The sequence below is a fragment of the Tursiops truncatus genome, chromosome 13 (genome assembly GCF_011762595.2).
Source record: "Tursiops truncatus isolate mTurTru1 chromosome 13, mTurTru1.mat.Y, whole genome shotgun sequence".
In the NCBI taxonomy this organism is placed as follows: Eukaryota; Metazoa; Chordata; class Mammalia; order Artiodactyla; family Delphinidae; genus Tursiops; species Tursiops truncatus.
In genome coordinates this window covers 20,970,921-20,990,702 of record NC_047046.1, presented here as the reverse complement: position 1 = coordinate 20,990,702, position 19,782 = coordinate 20,970,921, and the positions used below count along the sequence as shown (strand labels likewise).

Genomic DNA, 19,782 nt, shown 5'->3' with positions numbered 1-19,782 from the left:
AAACAAACGGGCCTTCCTTGTCAGTCCCTTGCCCTGGTGTGTGAGTGGACTTTGGTGAGGTTGCTGTTTTTATCATCACTTCTCTTCCTGGGACAGGGAGAGCATAGATAAAAATTCACAGATAATTTTTTTCATCTTTTCATCTGTGTATTTGCCAGAGCTGCTCTGCATAGCAAAATTGATTGCTTTAATTTTCACCTCCATTCCATTTTGCTGGAATATGGGTTGATTTCAGAGAAATGGCCAAAAGGCAGGAGGGAGAAGGTACTTTGACTGATTTACAGAAATGTTGACAAGCTCCTGCCTTTTACAAATTGGTGCACATTTATCCCTAAAGTAAATTACCAAAAACTCAGTTAAGACTCAGTGTAGTCATTAACTTGTAAGGTTTGGCAGGGAACTTGGGAGGGCATCTGGTATAGGTTGATGCCCTGGCCCAGTGGTTCTCAAAGGTGTGATCTCTGGACCAGCACCAGCATCTGGGAACTTGTTAGAAATGCAGACGGCTCAGGCCTCACTGTATACCCACTGAATCAGAATCTCTGGAAATGGGGTCCAGCAGTCTGTTTTCTGGTGGGCATTCCAGTTTGAGAACTACCATTCTAACCTTATGATATGCTGTTATGGGAAAGTAAGTTTATGGTAATTGTTGTAGATTCTTTTCTCCCTGTGGTTTAATGTTATTGGTGCCAATCAGTAGAACTTTAATGATAATTTGTAGTATTTGACTTGAGTTTTTCTTCGAGATGATCATTTGACTTTTCACGTTTTTTTTTTTACAGTAGCTCTAAAATTTAGTCGAAATGAGATATTTTGGTATGCTTTAGTCTGTATGATTTAATTTGCCATTTTTAGTTTTCAAATGGGCGTATCTTTGGCAGTTTTTAAACAGTTCTTTATGGGTTCATAGATGGAGTTTCAGAAATAAATGATTGAACAACATGAGGTATAGAGGAATTGACATCCTACTGAAACTGAATAGCTTTAGGATAATCAAATACAGGAGAGGATTTAGACCATACAGTGCAGCCTCTTAAAATGTAATTATAATGTCACCTTCTGTTTGTCTAGGACTTAGAGGTTACAAGGACGTTGTCATGTACCATTTGGGTTAAACATAGGTCAGGTACATTTTTTGTATAAATCATCTCTAAGGGCTACCAGAAAATAATGGTGACAGATTTCTGTTAATTTGGCATTATCCCCTTCCCTCTCCCCCTCCCCCACCCCCACTTATTATTTGGGGTTACAGGGGTAAAAGATTTTGAGATCCCTCCAGCCTTCAGACAACTAATTTAATGAAATAGCAATTTGGATTTTTTTATTCCTCATAATGTACTCCGAGAGTCTAAAGATAAAAGATTATGTATGTAAGTGTAGTAGTTTTGCCTAACAGTTTGCTTTGTTTCCTTTCTCTTTGTCATATATAGGTACACGGTTTAGATCCGAACACATGGAAAACTGTTGAAGTTGTCCACATAGATATTGCAGATCGAAGTCAAGTTGAACCAGCAGTAAGTATGATGTACAACTTGATGACGTTTTAACCTGTTGCCTTTTACATCTAAAAATTGTTTTATTTTTTTTTCTGGTATGACCTACCTTTCTACACTGAAATAAGCCTGGAACTTAGGTCTGGGTCCAAAAAGAGATCAGAGCAGCAAAAGAGATCAGAGAATAAGAGAGAAGGTGATTTGTTTTTTCATGTGGATTTCACCTTTGTACAAGTGATCCCTCTGAGAAATCCCAGTATTCCCAGGATATACATAGGAGTTTGTTTTCATTGGGGGGGAAAAATAACATTATTTTACAAAAGAATTTTCTCTTGAGCTTCTTTAAATACTATGGGTCCCTTGTACATTTAAAGTCTGATTAAGAAAGCAAAAATTTAATTTACATACAAATTTTCAGTAATTCAGGGCTAAAGTTGTCATTTGTGGGAAATGGTTGATGGTAGAATATCCCAGTCTAACAGTTGTGTAGCTTTCTCTTTTGAGTCTTACTAGATGTAATTATTTGTACTCTAGACTTTTGACTTAATTAAAAAAAAATTTTTTTCCCAAAAAGTAAGGACCCTTAGTCCTCACCCCAACCCTAGCAATTAAGACCCTTGTTATTACTTTGCCCCAGTTTATAAATGTGAACTCAGTCCTTGTAGTGTGTGGGGTACAGTTGTGGATTTTTTACGTGCTAAAATAACCGGTGGCCCTCTTCCTGCTAGTCTGGAGAACTAAAACTTTGCAATAAGAGTGGCAGCCCTTGGTTTGTCATGGCAAAGCATGGCACATTCGGTTAGGATCCCTTTCCATTTCATTTTTGTGCTTATTCCCTGAACTTGAGCAGTGTTGTAAGCTGAACAGAAATAACCCAGATAGTAAATGTCTGGTTTTGCCATTGAAATTGAAAGGTAAGCTTTCAAAAACAAAGGTTCGACCTTTTTTCAGAAATCACTGGGGTTGGGACTGCCAGCAGTGACCCTCTGCTAGGCCAGGTCCTGTTCTGTTTAGGGCCCCCTCCCCGATAAGAAGTGTGAGCACGGATAAGGGACTCTTGTCATAGAAATTCTTAAATTTTAGTCATGCTGTGATTTAAAGTTATTCTGTTTTAGTGATATTTCCACCTCTGAAGTTATATTGGACTTGTTTATCCTTAGAAATGAATGTATGTTCTGTTTTAAAAACAACATTCAGGTGTGTGTTTGGCCCCTTTATCTCTCTTGGTATCTCTTCCAGCCATGAGTTCGTGTGTGTTAAAGAGTGTGGTGATAGGGTGAAAGATCACTGGGAGTGGGTCACTGATGGCTAGGTCAGGGTAGCTCAGATGCCTGGAGCAGCAGTGCTGCCCACCGGGATTGGGTGAAGGCACTCGGATCGTATTGCGGGTGTTTGACTAAGTTGTGCTGGCCAAGCAAAACGGTCCAGTCTTGTGGCTCAGAGGTTTGCATTCCACCTTGTTCTCCAGCAGAGCACAAGGCACCTTTGATTTTGCCGGGGGCACAAGAGTAGTTCTTTGTTCCTGTCCTCAGGCTAAAATGGGCTCCCAAACAAGGTTTGCAGGCAACAGTGCAAGGGGAAAGAACAGTTCAGGCTGATTGTGCAAGAGCCCTGGAGGCCCTCATTCCCTTCCTTCCACCGCAGCCTCACCTCCAGAGAGGAGGGAAGGCACTGCTGGCCCGGGATGCACGATAGCAGCATTGCCACAGGGGCTCTGGCTGGAAGGCACCACAGTGCAGAGGCTCAGCAGGTGGCTCTCTTTTTGGAAGGATGTGTGTGTGGGGTGAGGGGGATAGATAGTGAGAGAGAATGGATTGGGCCCAGATGAGAGGGGTCTGCATTGTTGAGTCCATGGCGCTGTCACTGAGAACATACACTTTGAAACTAGATGGGCTTCAGATTCAAATTCTGAGGTCTTGCTACCTACTGGCTATTTAGTTATTTAACCTCTCTTCCTGATTTATGTTGTGAAAAATGGGGCTGGTTATCTCACAGGATTAAATTTGAGCACTTAGAGCAGTGCCTGCTTTAATAAATGTTCGCCATTATTGTCATTATTCTTAGCAGGAGTTCTGAGAATCTGTACACCAAGCATTGTTTGGGGAGTGAATAAGTGTTCACATATGTATGTGTGGTTTTGTTTTTCACCGTTCATAGCTCCTGTTTTCCAAGTTACACCTTAAAGATTAGTTTAAAGTTTACTGAATTCACAGTACCTTTTTTTATTGTAATAAAATACACATTAGATTTACCACTTCAAACATTTTAAACGTGCAGCTCAGTGGCGTTTAATACATTCACAGTGTTGTACAACCATCATCACCATCTAGTTCTAGAACATTCTCACCTCCCCGAAAGGACACCCTCTACCCATCACTCCTCACTGCTCCCTCCCCCCAACCTTTGGCTACCACTAAGTGTTTTCTGCCCCTATGGTTTTACCTGTTTGGGATATTTTATATAGATGGAATCATAGCAATATCTGGCATTCTGTTTGTGGCTTCTTTTACTTTGGTATAATGTTTTCAAGGTTCATCCACCTTGTAGCATGTGTCATTTTGTCATTCTTTTTCATGCATGAAGAATAGTCCGGTGTATGAATACCATGTTCTGTTTATGCATTATTCTGTTGGTGGACATTTGGGTTGTTTCCACCTTTTGGCGATTGTAAATAGTGCTACTGTGAACATGTGTGGCACAGTAGCTTTTTGTTTGTGTGTTTTCTCAGTTGTGGAAACTACAAGTACAAATGATATCGTGTAGGGATTCTCAAAACCTTTTGACATTAAAAAAAGAAAGAAAGAACCTTAACATGCATATTTTCTGCTAAAAAAGGAGAGAGGGGAACTCTGTGTGGTGGGAGGTGAGGGTGCCCTTGCAAGTTTGGGGCTTGGGGTGAGGGGCAGAGCACTGAGCTGCCTGGGGGCATGTGAAGGCTGAGGTGGGTAGAGCACGGGGAGTCATGGGGCTCGGGCTCTGCCTCTGCCTTCTGCACAGCCTCCTCCTTCCCCTCTGCTGGCACAGATGGTTGCCCCACTCTCTCCCTTCAGGTTCCACCCCCATCTGCTTGGCCTCCACTAGTTAATGTTTGCATTAGGATTAGCTCCTATTGCAAACACCTGGACCACCTGGCTCTCCTTACTTCTTGCCAGATCCAGTTTGGTTTTCTGTTGAATTAATTTGTTCCTTTGATTCTGCACTTTCATGTTCCTTGGAAATTATAGCCCACTGTGTCAAAGGAAGCTTTAAGGACGCACTTGCATTTCTGAAATGGCCATGTTGTCATAGCAGTCAACTCATATCGTGGGGCTCAGTCTGTGCTGCTGGCATAGCCCCCGGTAGCTCCTCAAGATGGTACAGTACCCTCAAGAGGCTTACACTCTGGGTGAGACAAACCCCGTACAGTGAAATAGTTAACAAATGGTGGGGGTGTGTGCTTGGTCCAGAGTGCATCAGGATTTCAGAGAAAAGAAATGATCTGTGAGGACAGAGGTCTGAAAAGACTGAGGAGGAGTCATAATATGACGACGAGTAGCGTTTTGATGGGTGGAGCGGTCCACCCCCACTCTCACTGCAGTTTTCCCTCTTACCCGTGTTGCTCTGATGTATGTTTGTTTTTTTCTCTCCCTTCTAAATAGAAATTGAACCCCAGAGGGAAGAATCTTTGTACTGTTAACCCTTGCTTCCCCAGCTCCTAGAACAGTGCCTGGGCTGTAATAGGTACTCAGTGAATGTATGTTGAATGAATGAGTGAATTGCAGGCAAGCAGAATATAAGCAGAGGTACAGGTGCGTTATCCAACGCTGAGGGAGAGGTTGGAATAATAGAGTTGAAGGGGGAACCTTAGCTACCTAGGCCTCAGTGCTTTCAAACTGTGCTTTGCAGAACCCTAAGTTTCTTGGAAACCACTCTGGTTGTTAGGACGAGTGCCTAGAGCATGGGGCTGGGAAGTTCCCTCTGCCCCTCTCCCAGCACAGTTCTGCATGTCTTACACTAGTCTTCACCATACGATTTACTTTGAACACAGTTCTGCAGCTACACATAGTTTGGTTTCAGGGCTAAACAGGGAGGTCCTATTGTACAAGTAAGGAAACTAAGGCCAGATAAACTGCGTTTTTCTCAAGGTCGTTGAGCTGATGCCTGAAGTGGAAATTCTAACTCAGTCCAGTATTTCCACTGACTTGACTCCTTCCGAGCAGAGGCCCTGTCTGCTTTGTCTCTTTTCAAGCTGCCGCTTGAGCACTGTCTTCCTCTCCTCAAGCTGGTCTGCCACTGGCCACGTCACACTTCTTGTTCTGGCCTCCCTTCTGGGAACCTTCCTCTCTGTCCAAAGCCTGTGTGTCCTGCAGGATCTGCCTCCGGGGGATTTCACTTTCGTTGGCATCAGTCTTCCCCTGTGCTGAGTTTCAGCTCTTGTTCATTTCTTTGCTGTGTCTTGTTCTGTGTTCAGGAACCCATCCCCTCTTCACAGAGTGGTGACTTGTGAATAGGTGTCAGATGAACCTGATGAGCTTGAGGGCAATGAAGAAACTAACCTGTAACACCTGGGTTGGGCGGGGGTGAGGAATCAGGCACTCACATACATTCCCTGTGGGCGTGTAAGTCGCACAACCTCTGTTGCAGAATTGCAAATGCACGTGCCTTTTGCCCCAGCAAAAGTCCACTTCTAGGAATTGGTCCTACTCAATGTGAAGTACCAAATGTATAAGCATAAGATTTTTATAAGGAAACAGTCTGAAGTCTTAAATGTTTCTCCATCGATGGGGAGCTGATGAAAAACGTGGTTCCACCCGTATGGTGGAGTTCAGTGTAGTCACCAGAAGGGAGTGAATCTTTTGTACTGATAGGGTATCCTTTCCAATAAATGTGGAGGGAAAAAGATAATATCTATATGCATGTATTTGCTTGCTTACGTATAGAGGTCAAGAAGTGTGTATAAGATGGTGGTGACAGTGATTCTTCAGCAAACGGGAGCAGCTAGATTAGATGGCAGGGGGATGGGGTAGAAGAGTCAGGGTCTGGCAGAGACATGCCCAGTGGACTGGCGGGGGGGGATGTTCTCACTCAGTGTTCAGTTTTCTGTTACTACGTGACAGATCACCACAAGCTGAGTTGCCGTGTAATGTAACCTAATCAAAGAAATGACAGCCCATCACCTTTGCCACAGTCTCTTGGTTAGAAGCAAGTCACAGCTTCCACCTGTTCTCAGGGGAGATTACACAAGATTGTGACTCACTGGGGGAAAAGGGTCATCTTAGGATACGTCTGCCATACCAGTGGCCAATTTTTAGTACCTAAAGTTTGCTCTTTAAGGATTAAAGTGATGCTAGAATTGGGAGCTTGGTTAACTGTGCATGGGCCAACGAGGTGGATTTTCAGTAGGGAGACCTGAAGGTGTAGTCACCTCTCCATGCTCAGCCTGGCACCTTAACTCCTGGAGGTTTTAGTCTCAGTCTAATTCCTTGGTTTTTATTTTGTTTTTAATGAACTCTGGTTTTACTTGAATGAGCTAAATTTTCTTAAAACGTCTGAAATGGTTGAATTTCTGTCCTGCATATTACTTGCTTTAAAAGAAGTAAAAACAGTCGAAGAAGAAGTAAAAACAGTAAAAGAAGTAAAAACAGTAAAAGAAGTAAAACAGTAAAAGAAGTAAAAACAGTATTTTGAGAGGATAAGTAGTCAACTCTCCCAAATCAGGACAAATGTGAAATGGTTGGGAGTTAAGAAACCAGGAAGTTGGAAGTGAAGCTTGAATCTTTTTACTCCACCTGGTGGCGGGTGTCTGTCACTGCAGCTGGATTTAATACAAACATAGCCCTGAACGTTATTCTAGTTGAGAGTAACTGTTGACTGCTTTTAGCGTTTAACTCTCTCTGCTGTGTTGCTCTCCTTGTAGACTTGCTGGGTTTTGGTCATGCTTATGCACTGTACTTCACCATGCATAGAAGGCATGTGATTAGACCCACAGTGTAACTGAATACTTGGGTGGATGCTTTGACATATTTACATAATCGAAGGATGACATTGTCAAACTAACTCTAGGAACAAGGAGTTGTAAAAACTGTCACTGTGATGCAGAGTCACAGAGTAATTTGCTACAGAAATCATATATACATTTAAATTTATGGGTTATTTGGTTTTTTCCTTGATGACTTATGGGAAGTCTGCATAGGACTGTTACTATAGCCACCATTCTCTGGTATTTTCTAGAAGATAACAGCACTGCCTAATGAAACAAGCTGAGCAGTCTGAGATTTCTGCTTAAATGTCCCCACCCAATTTCTTTTGGCTACCATGCAAAACGGATTTCTTGTTTTAGTGGAAAGAGGCATTGGAGTGAAGTATTAAGATGTTATATCCTTTTAGAGGGAAGGCTCCTTCTGCTTGTAATTGCAGCAGCCACTGAGCACAATCACGTTCCATCAGAACACACCCCCTGCCCCCACATCTCCTCCATCCCCTCAGCTTCTTGCCCCTCCCCCATTTCAAATATAACCCAGCTATCACTCTTGAAAAGCCTTCCTCAGTAAATTGGGTGCCCCTTGGGGGCCTGGACTGTACTGATCATGTCTGTGTTTCTAGGACCTAACAAGATGCTCAACGCCTGACATGCAGAGAGCTCTTCAGTAAAGGTTTGATCAGTCAAAGAGAATTTGCAGATTTTTTCCTCTGTGGTGTGAAAAAAAAAGCAGGGCAATGGGGAGACAGTTTGAAGGAAATGAAGTTTTTATTGTTCAAATATTAAATGGACAAATGCTACTTTAGCTCCTTCTGTACTAATTCTGGATCATGAAGTATATGTGATGTGCCTTCAGTTCTAAAAACTGTGTCCTTTCTGAATGAGCAGATGCCTTTCTGTCAGATTAAAAAGTGTTTCAGTTAGATCAGATTGTAAGGAGGAGTCAAGGTGTCCAGCGTAAAACACCAGAATACAAGTTTTAAAGTATTTTTAATTTCTAAAGTCGCTGTTGATACATAACCACAATAAAAAGTTGAGAATTCTTTAAATGTCCTGATGAAATGCACATGCATATCTTCAACTCATTTCCAAAATATACACAAATGAGTCAGTTGACATCTGCTTCTGCTTTTTTTTAAGGTATGAATTTGAATCTGGCCCCTTTTAATCATCTCCAGCACTTTGTCTAAGTAGCTTTCCATGATTTGTATACAAAAGTCACTTCCCAGGAGAGGAAGAGTCTTTAAAGTGTAAGCCGAAGTGTACACATGATTAACATCAGAGAGACCTTCGTTTTTGGAAGTAATTTGAAAGAAAATGAGCACAATTTAAAAAAAAGAAAAGAAAAGAAAAAGAAATTGGAACCACATTTTAGGTATTTATGTGTAACCGGGAAAGGATTGTATCAGCCTTCCTCTGTAGTCTATGCTTCCTCTGAAGTACATGCTATGGGACTTTATTTTTATAATTTATAATTTTTTTTCGTGGAAATAAATGTTCAATTCAAATTTTTAAGGCTCACAGGTCTAAAATTGATAAAGCTGAACATCTGCTTTTTAGATGTCAGTAATAAGCAAATATTAATGGCATAAAAGTTTGGGAGATATAGTTGAAAAATATAGATCTATGCCAAATTAAAATGCATCAGGTTTAAAGAGAGAATAATTTTTTTTCCCTTTTTCATCATCTTAGGGTGTATCAATTAAAGGTGAAAGATTTTTCCCAAATGAGGCATTTCAAAGCCAAGAGTTGCCCAGTTTTTAACCTTAGTGTTGTTTCACTGAAGATGGTATTCCTAAAAGGAAGAGACACACAAGCTAGAAACTCACATGCCATATTGTTTCTGGGTCACAGAAAGGATGTGCAAGGTGTGGTCTGATTGATCAGATCCTTAGTGGAGACTCCTCAAAGAGCTCAGAGGGGCACTTTCATTGTGAGTGACCCAGGAAGCTCGTGCTCTTAAGATAAATCTCAGATTTCATACGTATCTCTTCCTTCTTCTGTCCTTTTTAACCCCCCTCTGCCCCATTTGTTACTTTCAGGTCCTTATCCTTACATGCTCATGAGTATAATTGCCTTGGTTGCCATGTTGTGTTTACCCCAAGTCCTTTTTTTTTTTCCTCCACATTTGCGATTGTCCCCGCCCCGGGAAGTGGTGGAGAGGAGGTATCTCACACTCTGGACTCAGAGCTCTATGCCTTCAGCCCTGATGCCTGCCCCCAGTAGCCAAACCTCCCTCCCTGGGCTGTGCTCCTTGGGTCGCCACTGTTGGACTCCAGACGGCTCTGTGCCATCTCCTTCCAGTAGAAAACTTCTCCTGAGCAGCTTTTTCAACAGGAGCTCCTGGAGCAAAGTGTGGCTCCCCTCACTAGTCCCGCTTCTTTCCTTGCTACCCCAAGGGACACGGGAACTCCCAGGTGAGAGGCCAGGGCTGCTCATAAAGTTCACTCCCTCGCGGGGCCTGGAACCCCTCTGCTCCGTTCCAGCCCATGTAGTTTCCCCACTTGTTTGGGCTCCTTTGGAGAACACCCCCACCACGGCCACAAGGCCGTACATGTGTGGATCTCAGTTGTGGCTGGATCTGCCCACTGGTCCAGTTCTCTGAACGTTCTTTAGAGGTTACAAGCTTCTTTTTAGGGCCCCTGAGGCCCTCTGGGGAACGTTGTGCCTAAGTCCTAAGCTAGGACTTTGGCCAAAACGCTTTCCTTTTAAGCAAGGTCTGCCCGTGGGCAGCTTGTTAGAGATGAAAATTCTCCTCCTCCCAGGTCAGAGCCTTCCAGGCCCTGGGCTGTCTCTGTCCAACTCTTTAGGTGATTTCTGCTCACTCTTGGGAAGTGCTCTAGTATGCTGTTACTGGTCAACATTGTAGAGGGGGCACTCTCCTTCTAGGATTTTGGAAGCAGAAGGAACCTCAACTGGAGGCCATGGTCCCAAAACATTCACACCAGTCGCTAATTTTACTGTTCAGGAGTTTCAGCTCAGGGAAGTGCTGTAACTTTCCCGCAAGCCACGTTACCAATGGACTCAAAAGCAGGGCTGCTGACTTATTTTTCTAGAACATCTCACTGTATGCTGTTCCTTCCTTTGCATTATGTTGATTAAGAGCATTCTCAATTTATTTAAAACAAGCAAGTGCTGGCTCTTCCATCCATCTTCTCTTGCCCCCCGAAATAGCAGCTTTCGTCGTGGCCTTTGTTACCTCCATCCATAACTGCTAAACTCGGGCATATTTGGAAATTTGCATACATACAACAGAATAGAAGAATTGGAGACCCTAAGATGTCTTTTGGTGTGCGTACTTACAGTGAGCACCACTCATATATTTTCATGTTCATTTAGCAAACATTTATTGGAATTTGCTATTTGCTCTGTGTTGGCGTGGTAAATATTTTTCCAGATAAACTAATAATTGTATCTGTCTGAAGAGCCTGCAAGATTCTTAATCAGTGAACATGTTAAAAGTGTTTCTAAGTGACTTGGAGTTCGTTTTTTCTGATTGTGTAGTCTGGTGGTGTCGAGTGCCCTCCACCAAAGAGCTTTTTTTCTCACAACTGATAGAGACCAGTGCTGGGCTCCAGGGTGCCTGCAAAGTCCGGGTTCAAAGGCTGACAAGATGGTAGATTTGGAGTGTAGTACTTTACTAAATGAAGAGCCCCCACCGTTTAATTGCGTATCCAAAGGCAGTAATGGGATTGCTGGGCTCATCCAATCCACTTGTAGGAGTCCCGTGGTGATGGTGGTCTCCAGGAAAATGAATTGGCTTTTAAAGTTTGTGCTTTTTGCTTGTTCTTTCCAGCACTGACCATTTGTTCTCCGGTTATGATCCATTTGTTTGGCGAATGTGTTTTGGTGGGCCCGTTTTAGTTGAGAGCAGAAGTACGCTAAGCTGTATCTGATTTTCTGAAATCTTGGTTGCCTTTGGAAATGAACATGTAAGACTTGCCTTTTCCACCCACTTAGCTGTTGTCACTTTGAACACCATTCCATTATTTGAGTATTGAACAATCTGGCACTTCATAATTGTTTTAAACCATGAGTATGTATTGTTTTAAAGTTACTGCTCGTTTTAAACATACTTTTTTCCTAAATGTCAGCCATGGAAAGCTGATGAAACTTGGTTTCATTTATTTAGGCATGTAAGTTTTGGTCACACTTTTAAGCAGTGCTTGTTTCTTGCGCTCTAGGAAGGATTCGGGCATATCTTTTCTTTTGATCAGACATTCTGTGAGACAGTACCCAGATGTTACACATTTGAGTAGATAGTCTTGGCAACATATGCTTTATTGCACTGCCTTTAAAAAAAAACTTCATAATTTTAAAGAAATGTAAGAATCACAAAATATGCTTTCTAAATAATCTTTATAAGATTAAAATTTTTTCTCTTTAAAATCAGAAACATGAAATTCGACTGGAAAAAGTTAAATATTTGATCAGACCATATGAAATTGTTAATATTTGTCAGCTTTTGAGCCACAAAAGTGACACTTTTGGGGTCAATCTAATAGACTTCAGAATTAACCATTGGTAGCTGATAACCCTAAATGGTCAGCGCTGACCGTCACTCCATTGTTGCCCACAGCTTTCACAGAGCGCCTGCATCTTAGATGTTACTTTTGTTCCAGCTGTTGCCTCTCACTTCCTAAGAAGGGCTTTCTGCCTCCCAGAGCTGTGGCTGCCCCATTCTTCAGCCGTGAAGAGAGCCTTTGTTTATTGGAAGTCTGTGGCCGGGCTCCAGCAAGTGCGAGGAGCCTGTGGTTGCCAGATGCTTCAGGTCTCCTTGGCATGAGCAGACACTCAACCCAGTAGAGTACCTCTCCCTTCTGCCACTAGAATGAACCTAGACACTCATTTCTATCTTGAAAGGGTGTAACTTATCCCCGGTATATGTGCAAGAGCTCCAAAAGCTCTTTATTAAAGTGTGTGCATCATAAAGAGGTGAGAGCTGTGATGCAGCTCCTGACTTGTAGTAGTAGCCTCCTTGACCTCTGGAAACTAAAACAGAACAACTCAAGTACAGGTTTTGAGGTAGTGGTGGTTTTGCTTTTGCTTAAGAAACTTCACTTGTCAAAGGCTTATCTCGTCTCCCTTCGCTGTGCTGTGAAGCAAATCATTGTCAAGATCCTTTTCGTAGTGAGTTACAGAGGGTGTTTTCTTTTCTCCATTCTCAAAGAAGATATAAATAAGTGTAAGCATGGTTCTTATTAAAAAGAAATGTGAAAATGTTTCCCACTTTATTCTGCTGCCTTACATGGTCAAGTACTCTGGAACACTTAGATTTGCATCCAGTGGTGGATTTAGAGAATGTCCTGTGTATTTGAAGGCATAGTTGGATGGCAGTGCCCTCTTGTGGGAAAAGAGCACATTGCTTATTTCATGCTTGCTTAAATCTTAGCAAGAATTTTAAAATTTCTCTGAAAACTCTGTGTGTACAAGCTTATGTTGCGGAAAATACTTTTTCCACTAGAACCTGTTATTGGTATTTACTTCTAATCTCTTCCATGATTTCAAAGTAAAAAAAAGGGAGGGTGGTGGAGGTGGTCAGGTGTGAAGTAGTTCCTAGGGGGGAGAAATTGTCTGGTAAGAGTTAGAAAATGGGTTTTTTTTTTGAGCAGCTAACGGCAGATATTTTTAAAGAAATTAGCATAAACAGCTCCAAATCAAGTTTTTAAAGTCTGTTCCGCATAAAAGCCCTTTTCAGCAGTGTAAAGCCCTCAAGGAGAGGTTCTCTAGACCGAGTGGGAGTAAACATCCCTTAGGGTACTTGAGTCTTATCAAGTGATGAAGTGTAATCACATCACATTTTTGCAGTAAAGTTTCGTGGTGCCTGGGTGTCCACAGAGCAGCATCTGAGTCCCGGCTCTGCTCAGCCACCGTGAACTTGGGCAAGGAACTTCACTTCCTCACCCCCAGTGGCAATGTTAGTAACTTTGTTCCAAGGTTGTGAGGGTTAACTAGGAGGAAGTGTGTGCCTGGAACATAAGTAAGTTTTCCTAAAATGGTAGCAAGAATGATGCTGCTTATCAGATTTTGCTCTTGCTGTTAAAAAAAAAAAAAAAGTTAACATTTTTTCTGCAATTATTTCCCATTTAGTGTTTGTTAAATTGGTGCTAATGGAATTAAGGGGGTCCTGGGATTTAGATGCAGCTGTGCCTGAAGCCCAAATCATGAACCAAAATGGACATTTTACTGGAGAGGGCTCACCCTGTGAATTTTCAAAAGGACATTCCCATTTTAGTGTAAGGAATTTGATGTAATATGTTCTGTGATCTACTGTCATTTAAGGAAATAAATGCATTTATGTTAAGCAAAACTTTCCTAAACATACTGTTTATGTTTTAGGCATACGCAGTTTAATTTTAAAATATATATTTAACAATCATCTTTAATAAAACTGACTTGTTGGTATGTTGAAACTTATTTCATTGGTTTTAAGAGTTTAAAATGTCTTCATTTTTAAATGCTATACTATATAAACATATAATAATAAATATAATGTAACAGTAACAAATATATTGTATATTTGTGTATGAAACACAGGCTTATCCAAACCAGTAGCCTACTGACCCCTGAGAGGAGGGCTGGGGAGTACCCTCCAGCCCTGGGCTCTCCAGGAACCCAGCCTCTGGAGCCCAACTATTTAGTTTCCCTGCCAGGTTGTAGGAGATGGAGACTGTCACATCAGGCTTTTGGTTGTAACTTCTTTTCGTAACCGAAATTCTGAGTTTTTTTCTCTTTCTCTATCAATTTGCAACCTTCCAAAGGCTTTGGGGGTCTGCCTTCATAAACATGACAGTGTTGGCAGGCTCTGGCTGTGATTCGGACAAGATGAGAAGGAATGGAGGAGGTGATTACTCTAGCTGTGCTCTAGCCCAGCAGTGCTCTAGGCTGTGGCCACCTTTCAGCACAGAGCTCTGCTGACAGCGTCTGTCCTCCTCCCCTGTCCGCCAAGCTCGCCCACCCCAGGTCTCTGTGCAGCATCTCTATGAGATTGAAAAGATTACAAGAAAGTGTTCTGTTTGGGTGTGTAGGTTTGACTGCATTTCTCAGTTCTCAGGGCAGTTGTTTAAAAATTCAGCTTTAAAGATTCATTGGTGGAAAGCCAGTAAGGATTAATGAGAGTGTTGAATTAGAGAATTTTTTTTAATGCAGTTTTGTTCCTCTGAGGTACATTCAGTAACAGAAACTAGGCCAACAAGTTATTGACAATTAGTGGTCCTTTGGGAATCTGCTTTAATGAATAGATAAGAATGATTTGTAATTAGCATAATAATTATATGCAAATGAATGCTTCTGAATTGCTCTAAAACACTTCTGAACTGTTTAAACAGCCCTCCTGAGATCTTGTTACTCTATTAATTTGTGTAGCAAATCTTTTTTTCATAGATCATACAAAGATAAACTTCAGTCTAGCCCCTGTCCGAATTATTATGAATTCCAAGGTGGTAGGACCTGAATTAATGAGATTTACTTATACTACATTAATGGTACTCTATGGGAACCTGAAAGGGTGAGGAGTCACTGGGGAGATGTGATTAAAAATAGGAAAGAAAATTGCTTATTTGAAAATAACTGTTGAAATGAGTTTCTTAAACAAGTTAGTAAATGTTTTCTCTTTACACCTCTGTTACTTGCAAAATTTAATGCAAACTTTTTTTTTTTTTTTTTTTTTAAATGGACTTCCCTTTTAGAGTCTGGCTTGAGTTTTCTCAGCTCCAGTTAGCTATGCACTGGGTCAATGGTGATAGAATCTGGGAACTCCTTTTTTCTAAGTGCCACAGTACTGGAAAATACAGGGCAGTGCTAATAAATGATGATGTTTGTTTATCTACATGTTTAATTCAGCTCTTTCCCCCATCCTGGCCTTTACTTTTAGGATGTGATTAGAAGAAATGAGCTTTGCTAAGTTGAGCAGCAATACCTGTGCATTTTAAACTTAATGATTATCTTTGAGCTATTTGAATAGACACCTAATTAATCATCTTGTGCTAAAGGAAGGCATTTTACAGCAGGCTGCAGGATCCTAATATCTCTCTCAAGTTTTTGTTTACCCTGTAGAATTGTTTCTCTTTGGGGAGAGCAGGTGTCAAGGAGTTGCTAGTGCATGTGGATTGGGCACTCTTTTCCTTTCCTTAGTTTACTGTAACCTCACCTGTGGTAACCAGGCATGGTTCTTTAAGCAGTTTCTGGTATCTGGAGCTCATCTCAATTTTTCCACAAGCTGTTAAGAAGCTCTTACCAGCCTACCCCCATCACCTCCTCACTCCCCCATTTATAATCATGAGTTCAGTCTGGCTCTAGGACATTGGGTTGGCTCAGCACAGATTTTTTACTTGCATTTTGGGGGACAGCCACTATGCTAAAAGATTCATAAAACTAATTTTTTTTTTTTTTTTTTTTTTTTTTTTTTTGCGGTACGCGGGCCTCTCATTATTGTGGCCTCTCCCGTCGCGGAGCACAGGCTCCAGACGCGCAGGCTCAGCGGCCATGGCTCACGGGGCCCAGCCGCTCCGCGGCATGTGGGCTCTTCCCGGACCGGGGCACAAACCTGTGTCCCCTGCATTGGCAGGCGGACTCTCAACCACTGAGCCACCAGGGAAGCCCCGTAAAACTAATATTCTTTGTCTTCAAAATGAATCTGGTTTCTGTTGAGAGTTTCTATTGAGAACTGTAGTGAGTAACAGATGTACACCCAAGAGGTAGCCCAACTTTTGTATTCCAGTGACAGAAAACAGTTATTTATAAGAATTTAATTAATGTATTCTGTGGCTCTAGCATGGAGTCTCAGTAACCCATTTATTTACCATATTTTATTTTATTTGTTCTCCAAAGGGTGTCTTGACTTGCCTTTTTTACTTAAATAAGAGTTTTCAATTAAATAGAGCTGTATTAACACTTATCTGAATCTACCTTATGCTGATACCATTGTGTTTTTCTGTTGTTCAGGCGCTAGCATTGGTGGAGCAAGCAGTGTCTGGGGACATTACACCTAACTTGATAATGATGGTTTTACTAAACCGTTCCTTATCCTGGCCAGGCCTCTGGGCATTATACAGACAATTAAAATTTGATCATAAAAATTTTTAAACACAGTGCACCTTAGCAATAAGATTTTTCTACTTTTAAACATGATTTTAAAACTCATTTTAAAAATACATTTCCTTGGCCTAGTGAATTTGCTTTCTTTTTTTTCCCAAGGATTACAGAAAGTGCATAGCAAATTCAGCCTTCAGAATACCCAGGAGCTGAAGACTCAAGTAGGCTACAGCTGTCTTCACCCACAGTATTCTAAAAGAACTAATGAGATGAGAAGTCTGCAGCTGGTGGCAAGCACAATAAACCATGAGCCAAGGGCTTCTCTTCATCAGAGCCTCCCCTTTCCCCACGGGATCCCAAAGGAGACAGAATACTAACAAAGCCAGCAGGCTGTCTCATTCCACACTATTGCTCATTTGCAGCTATAATTGGTAGCGGAGGTTGCATTCTGTATGCTGAAACTGTCATACATGAAGGAATATATTTGTTCATTGTGATACGGATATAAATCGGCCAGTTTTCATATACAGAAAGACCAAACTAGCTACCCAACAATAAAATTGTAGCAAAAAAGATACTGTTCAAAAAATTAAATGTTTGTTATAGAGATACAAAACTGAGGTTGTTAAAACCACACCTGCTTCCTGCTTTTTAATATCTTGCTACTTAATTCAACTGATTAAACATTTACGTATTCAAACTAACATTAAAAAGCACAAAAAAATTCCTAGGTTTTGACAAGATGCATTATCCTCATCTGTCAAGGTTAAGGTGCTATTGTTAATAATTGGGTTTTGTTGCATTTTCAGTATATCCTTAATGTTTGCTGCTTTGTATTCAAGAGAAAAAAGTGGAGAGGGAAGACTTAGCTTTGGAGATATGTGTATATATGTGTATGTGTGATATTTTATATGCACACACTCATGCCTTATAGGAAAATCCACTTTGGTATCTCTGGTGCTGCTGCTTCTTGGTGTTTTTGAAATGTGTTTTGCTTATCTGGCTTTTGTGGACACCCTTCTGCTGTCCTCCTGTGTGCTGGACTAGAATGAGCCCAGGACAGAGGGTAAGAAGGCTTGTGTTCAAGTCCTCAGGTAGGTGAGCCATTGCCACCTTCTTGTTGGACTGTGGTTTCCTCATTTGTGAATTGAAGCGACTTGGGTGGTCTTCAAGGTGCAGTTCACCTCTATAATTTTGTGAATCCGTAGTTCAGAAAAGTTATCCAGTGAACAGCACTAATGATGAAGGCTCGGAAATAAACTTTCAGGATCAGTATATTAGGTCCAGAGTGGAGAACTTTCAAAGTGTTATTCCATGTTCTTCAGTTAATGAATCTATGTCAGATAGGCATTGAAAATCCCTTAAGGTGTCGCCGTGGCATGGAGCTGGGTGGGGTTAGGAAGGAGAAAGGAGTGTTGTCCAAAAGTCCATCTAATCCAACGGCTTACATTTTCACATTCACTGGTACTGTAATCATGCTTAGACCCAGCTCCTGGGGTGAGTCACCCCTTAATTAGTTTACCTCTACATGAAAATAATTTATGCTGGTACAAGTTTTAGACCAAGCTCGCTTTTCTTAAGTTAGTTCTGCCTTGGTTTATGTACTACCCTTATTGTATACTGTCAGCCCTACTGATACTTGTGTACACTTTGTTTTGTGGATTTTGCTTTTTCTTTCTCTCGGAGCTGGTGAGTTTAGCATCCTCAGAGATAGTTCTGCAGTCTCTATTTCGTCAGATTTGTCTTCCAGTTGTGCCATGTTTTATTGGCTTAGTGTTTTCCTTCTTAATGGTACATAAAATAATGGAGCATCCTGTAACTGGCAGCCTCTTAGATTCAGGAAATGTGGTGTTTACTATTCAACTCATGCCAGGCTCCATAATATCTTCGATTTTGTAAAAAACAAAAACTTGAGCATCATGCCCCTAGTAAGGTCACACCCCAGTTAGTAAAAAAGAAAAAAGGAAGTATTTTTCCTTCAAATAGGATGAACTGTTAAATGTTAACCACTGGTCAGACCTCTGGGCATTATACAGATAATTAAAATTTTATCATAAAAAAATTTAACACAGTGTTCTTTAGCAGTAAGATTTTTCTACTTTTAAACATGATGTTAAAACTCATTTTAAAAATACATTTCCTTGGCTGGTGTCGGTTGGTTTCAATTCTTTCTATAACTCTCCTCTCCATTCTCTGTTGGCAGTCAACATGTAGCCCCTGGGGTTTCGATTACCGTTTCTTTGTCTCTCTTGCTTTGCTCCCAGCTAGACTGATTTTCTAGGAGCCAGAACCAGGTGTTGGCTCTCCTTGTGTCCTTAGATCCCTTAGACTGCCTCTTAGCTTAGCATCCTGTGCACTGCATGGTGCATATGTAATGCACCTTTTCTGTGATGGCTGTTCAATAAATAGACCTTGAATCGAGGGAGAGGATGTCAAAAGTGATTATTTGATATAATGTTAAATATTTTCAGTTTTGGAGGAAACTGAGCTTATCTCTGGGTTTCCAAGCCTCTGACCTAGAAGAAAATGGGGTTACAAGTATTTGTTAGTAGGACAGCTGATTTCTCACTGTGAATCCAGGTCTTGAGACCACCTGTACAGTTGATTCTTTTCTCAGTCAGCAGTGAAGTTGTTAATTTTTAGGGTGCGGTTCTAAATTGGAATTTAAGAATTCATGTTAGCTGACAGTAATTGAACTTTCTGCTGATGTGCCCAGACACACCAGCTAACTCCAGTTGTCTGACTCCTTGCAGTTGGCTCATCCCAGTTTGTCATTCCTGGACAGTGCTGACTGACCTCGTGCCTGTAGCTGCGCCATGTTGCGTATTTTAGCAGTAAGGCTCAGCATGGCCAGCCGAGTTTGCCTGCGTAATCGTCTTAACCCTCTGGGGGACCTTTTTGTAGCTTCTTAGAAGACAGCTGTTAGGAGTTCAAGGTCACACATTTGCCCAGTTATCTTTCTTTAAAGTTTTGTTGTCTACCCGAACCTCACTCTTCTCCTTCCTCACGTAATTTATTTATAACTTTCTCTTTAGGAATTATTAACATGTCATATGCATTTACTGAATAACTGTTGAGTCTTGATTGGCTGCTTCTCAGCATGTTTTCTTTGATTTTGAAAGTTTGTATTATGCCTTGGCATGTGTTCAGTGCTTGCACTGCCCCTATCTCTAAAACAATGATTTTTTTTCATATTGACTTGTCTGGGCATTTTTCTCAAAGTATGTGGTCCCTACATAAATGCTGTGAAGGACCCCTGGTTTAAAAATTCTGCTTAAGAAGAAAGGGGCTCTCCTT

The 19,782-nt window shown here is 41.3% G+C and overlaps 1 protein-coding gene across 2 annotated transcripts in view; it reads left to right on the top strand.

Moving 5' to 3' along the window:
* The window catches only part of PITPNB (phosphatidylinositol transfer protein beta), a 61,971-nt gene that overhangs the window by 19,530 nt on the left and 22,659 nt on the right, over nt 1–19,782 (top strand). For both annotated transcript variants that reach the window (XM_019950370.3, XM_019950371.2), the window contains exon 7: nt 1,431–1,514. In XM_019950370.3, coding sequence (XP_019805929.1) covers nt 1,431–1,514 — 84 coding nt within the window. The remainder of the gene's footprint in view (nt 1–1,430; nt 1,515–19,782) is intronic.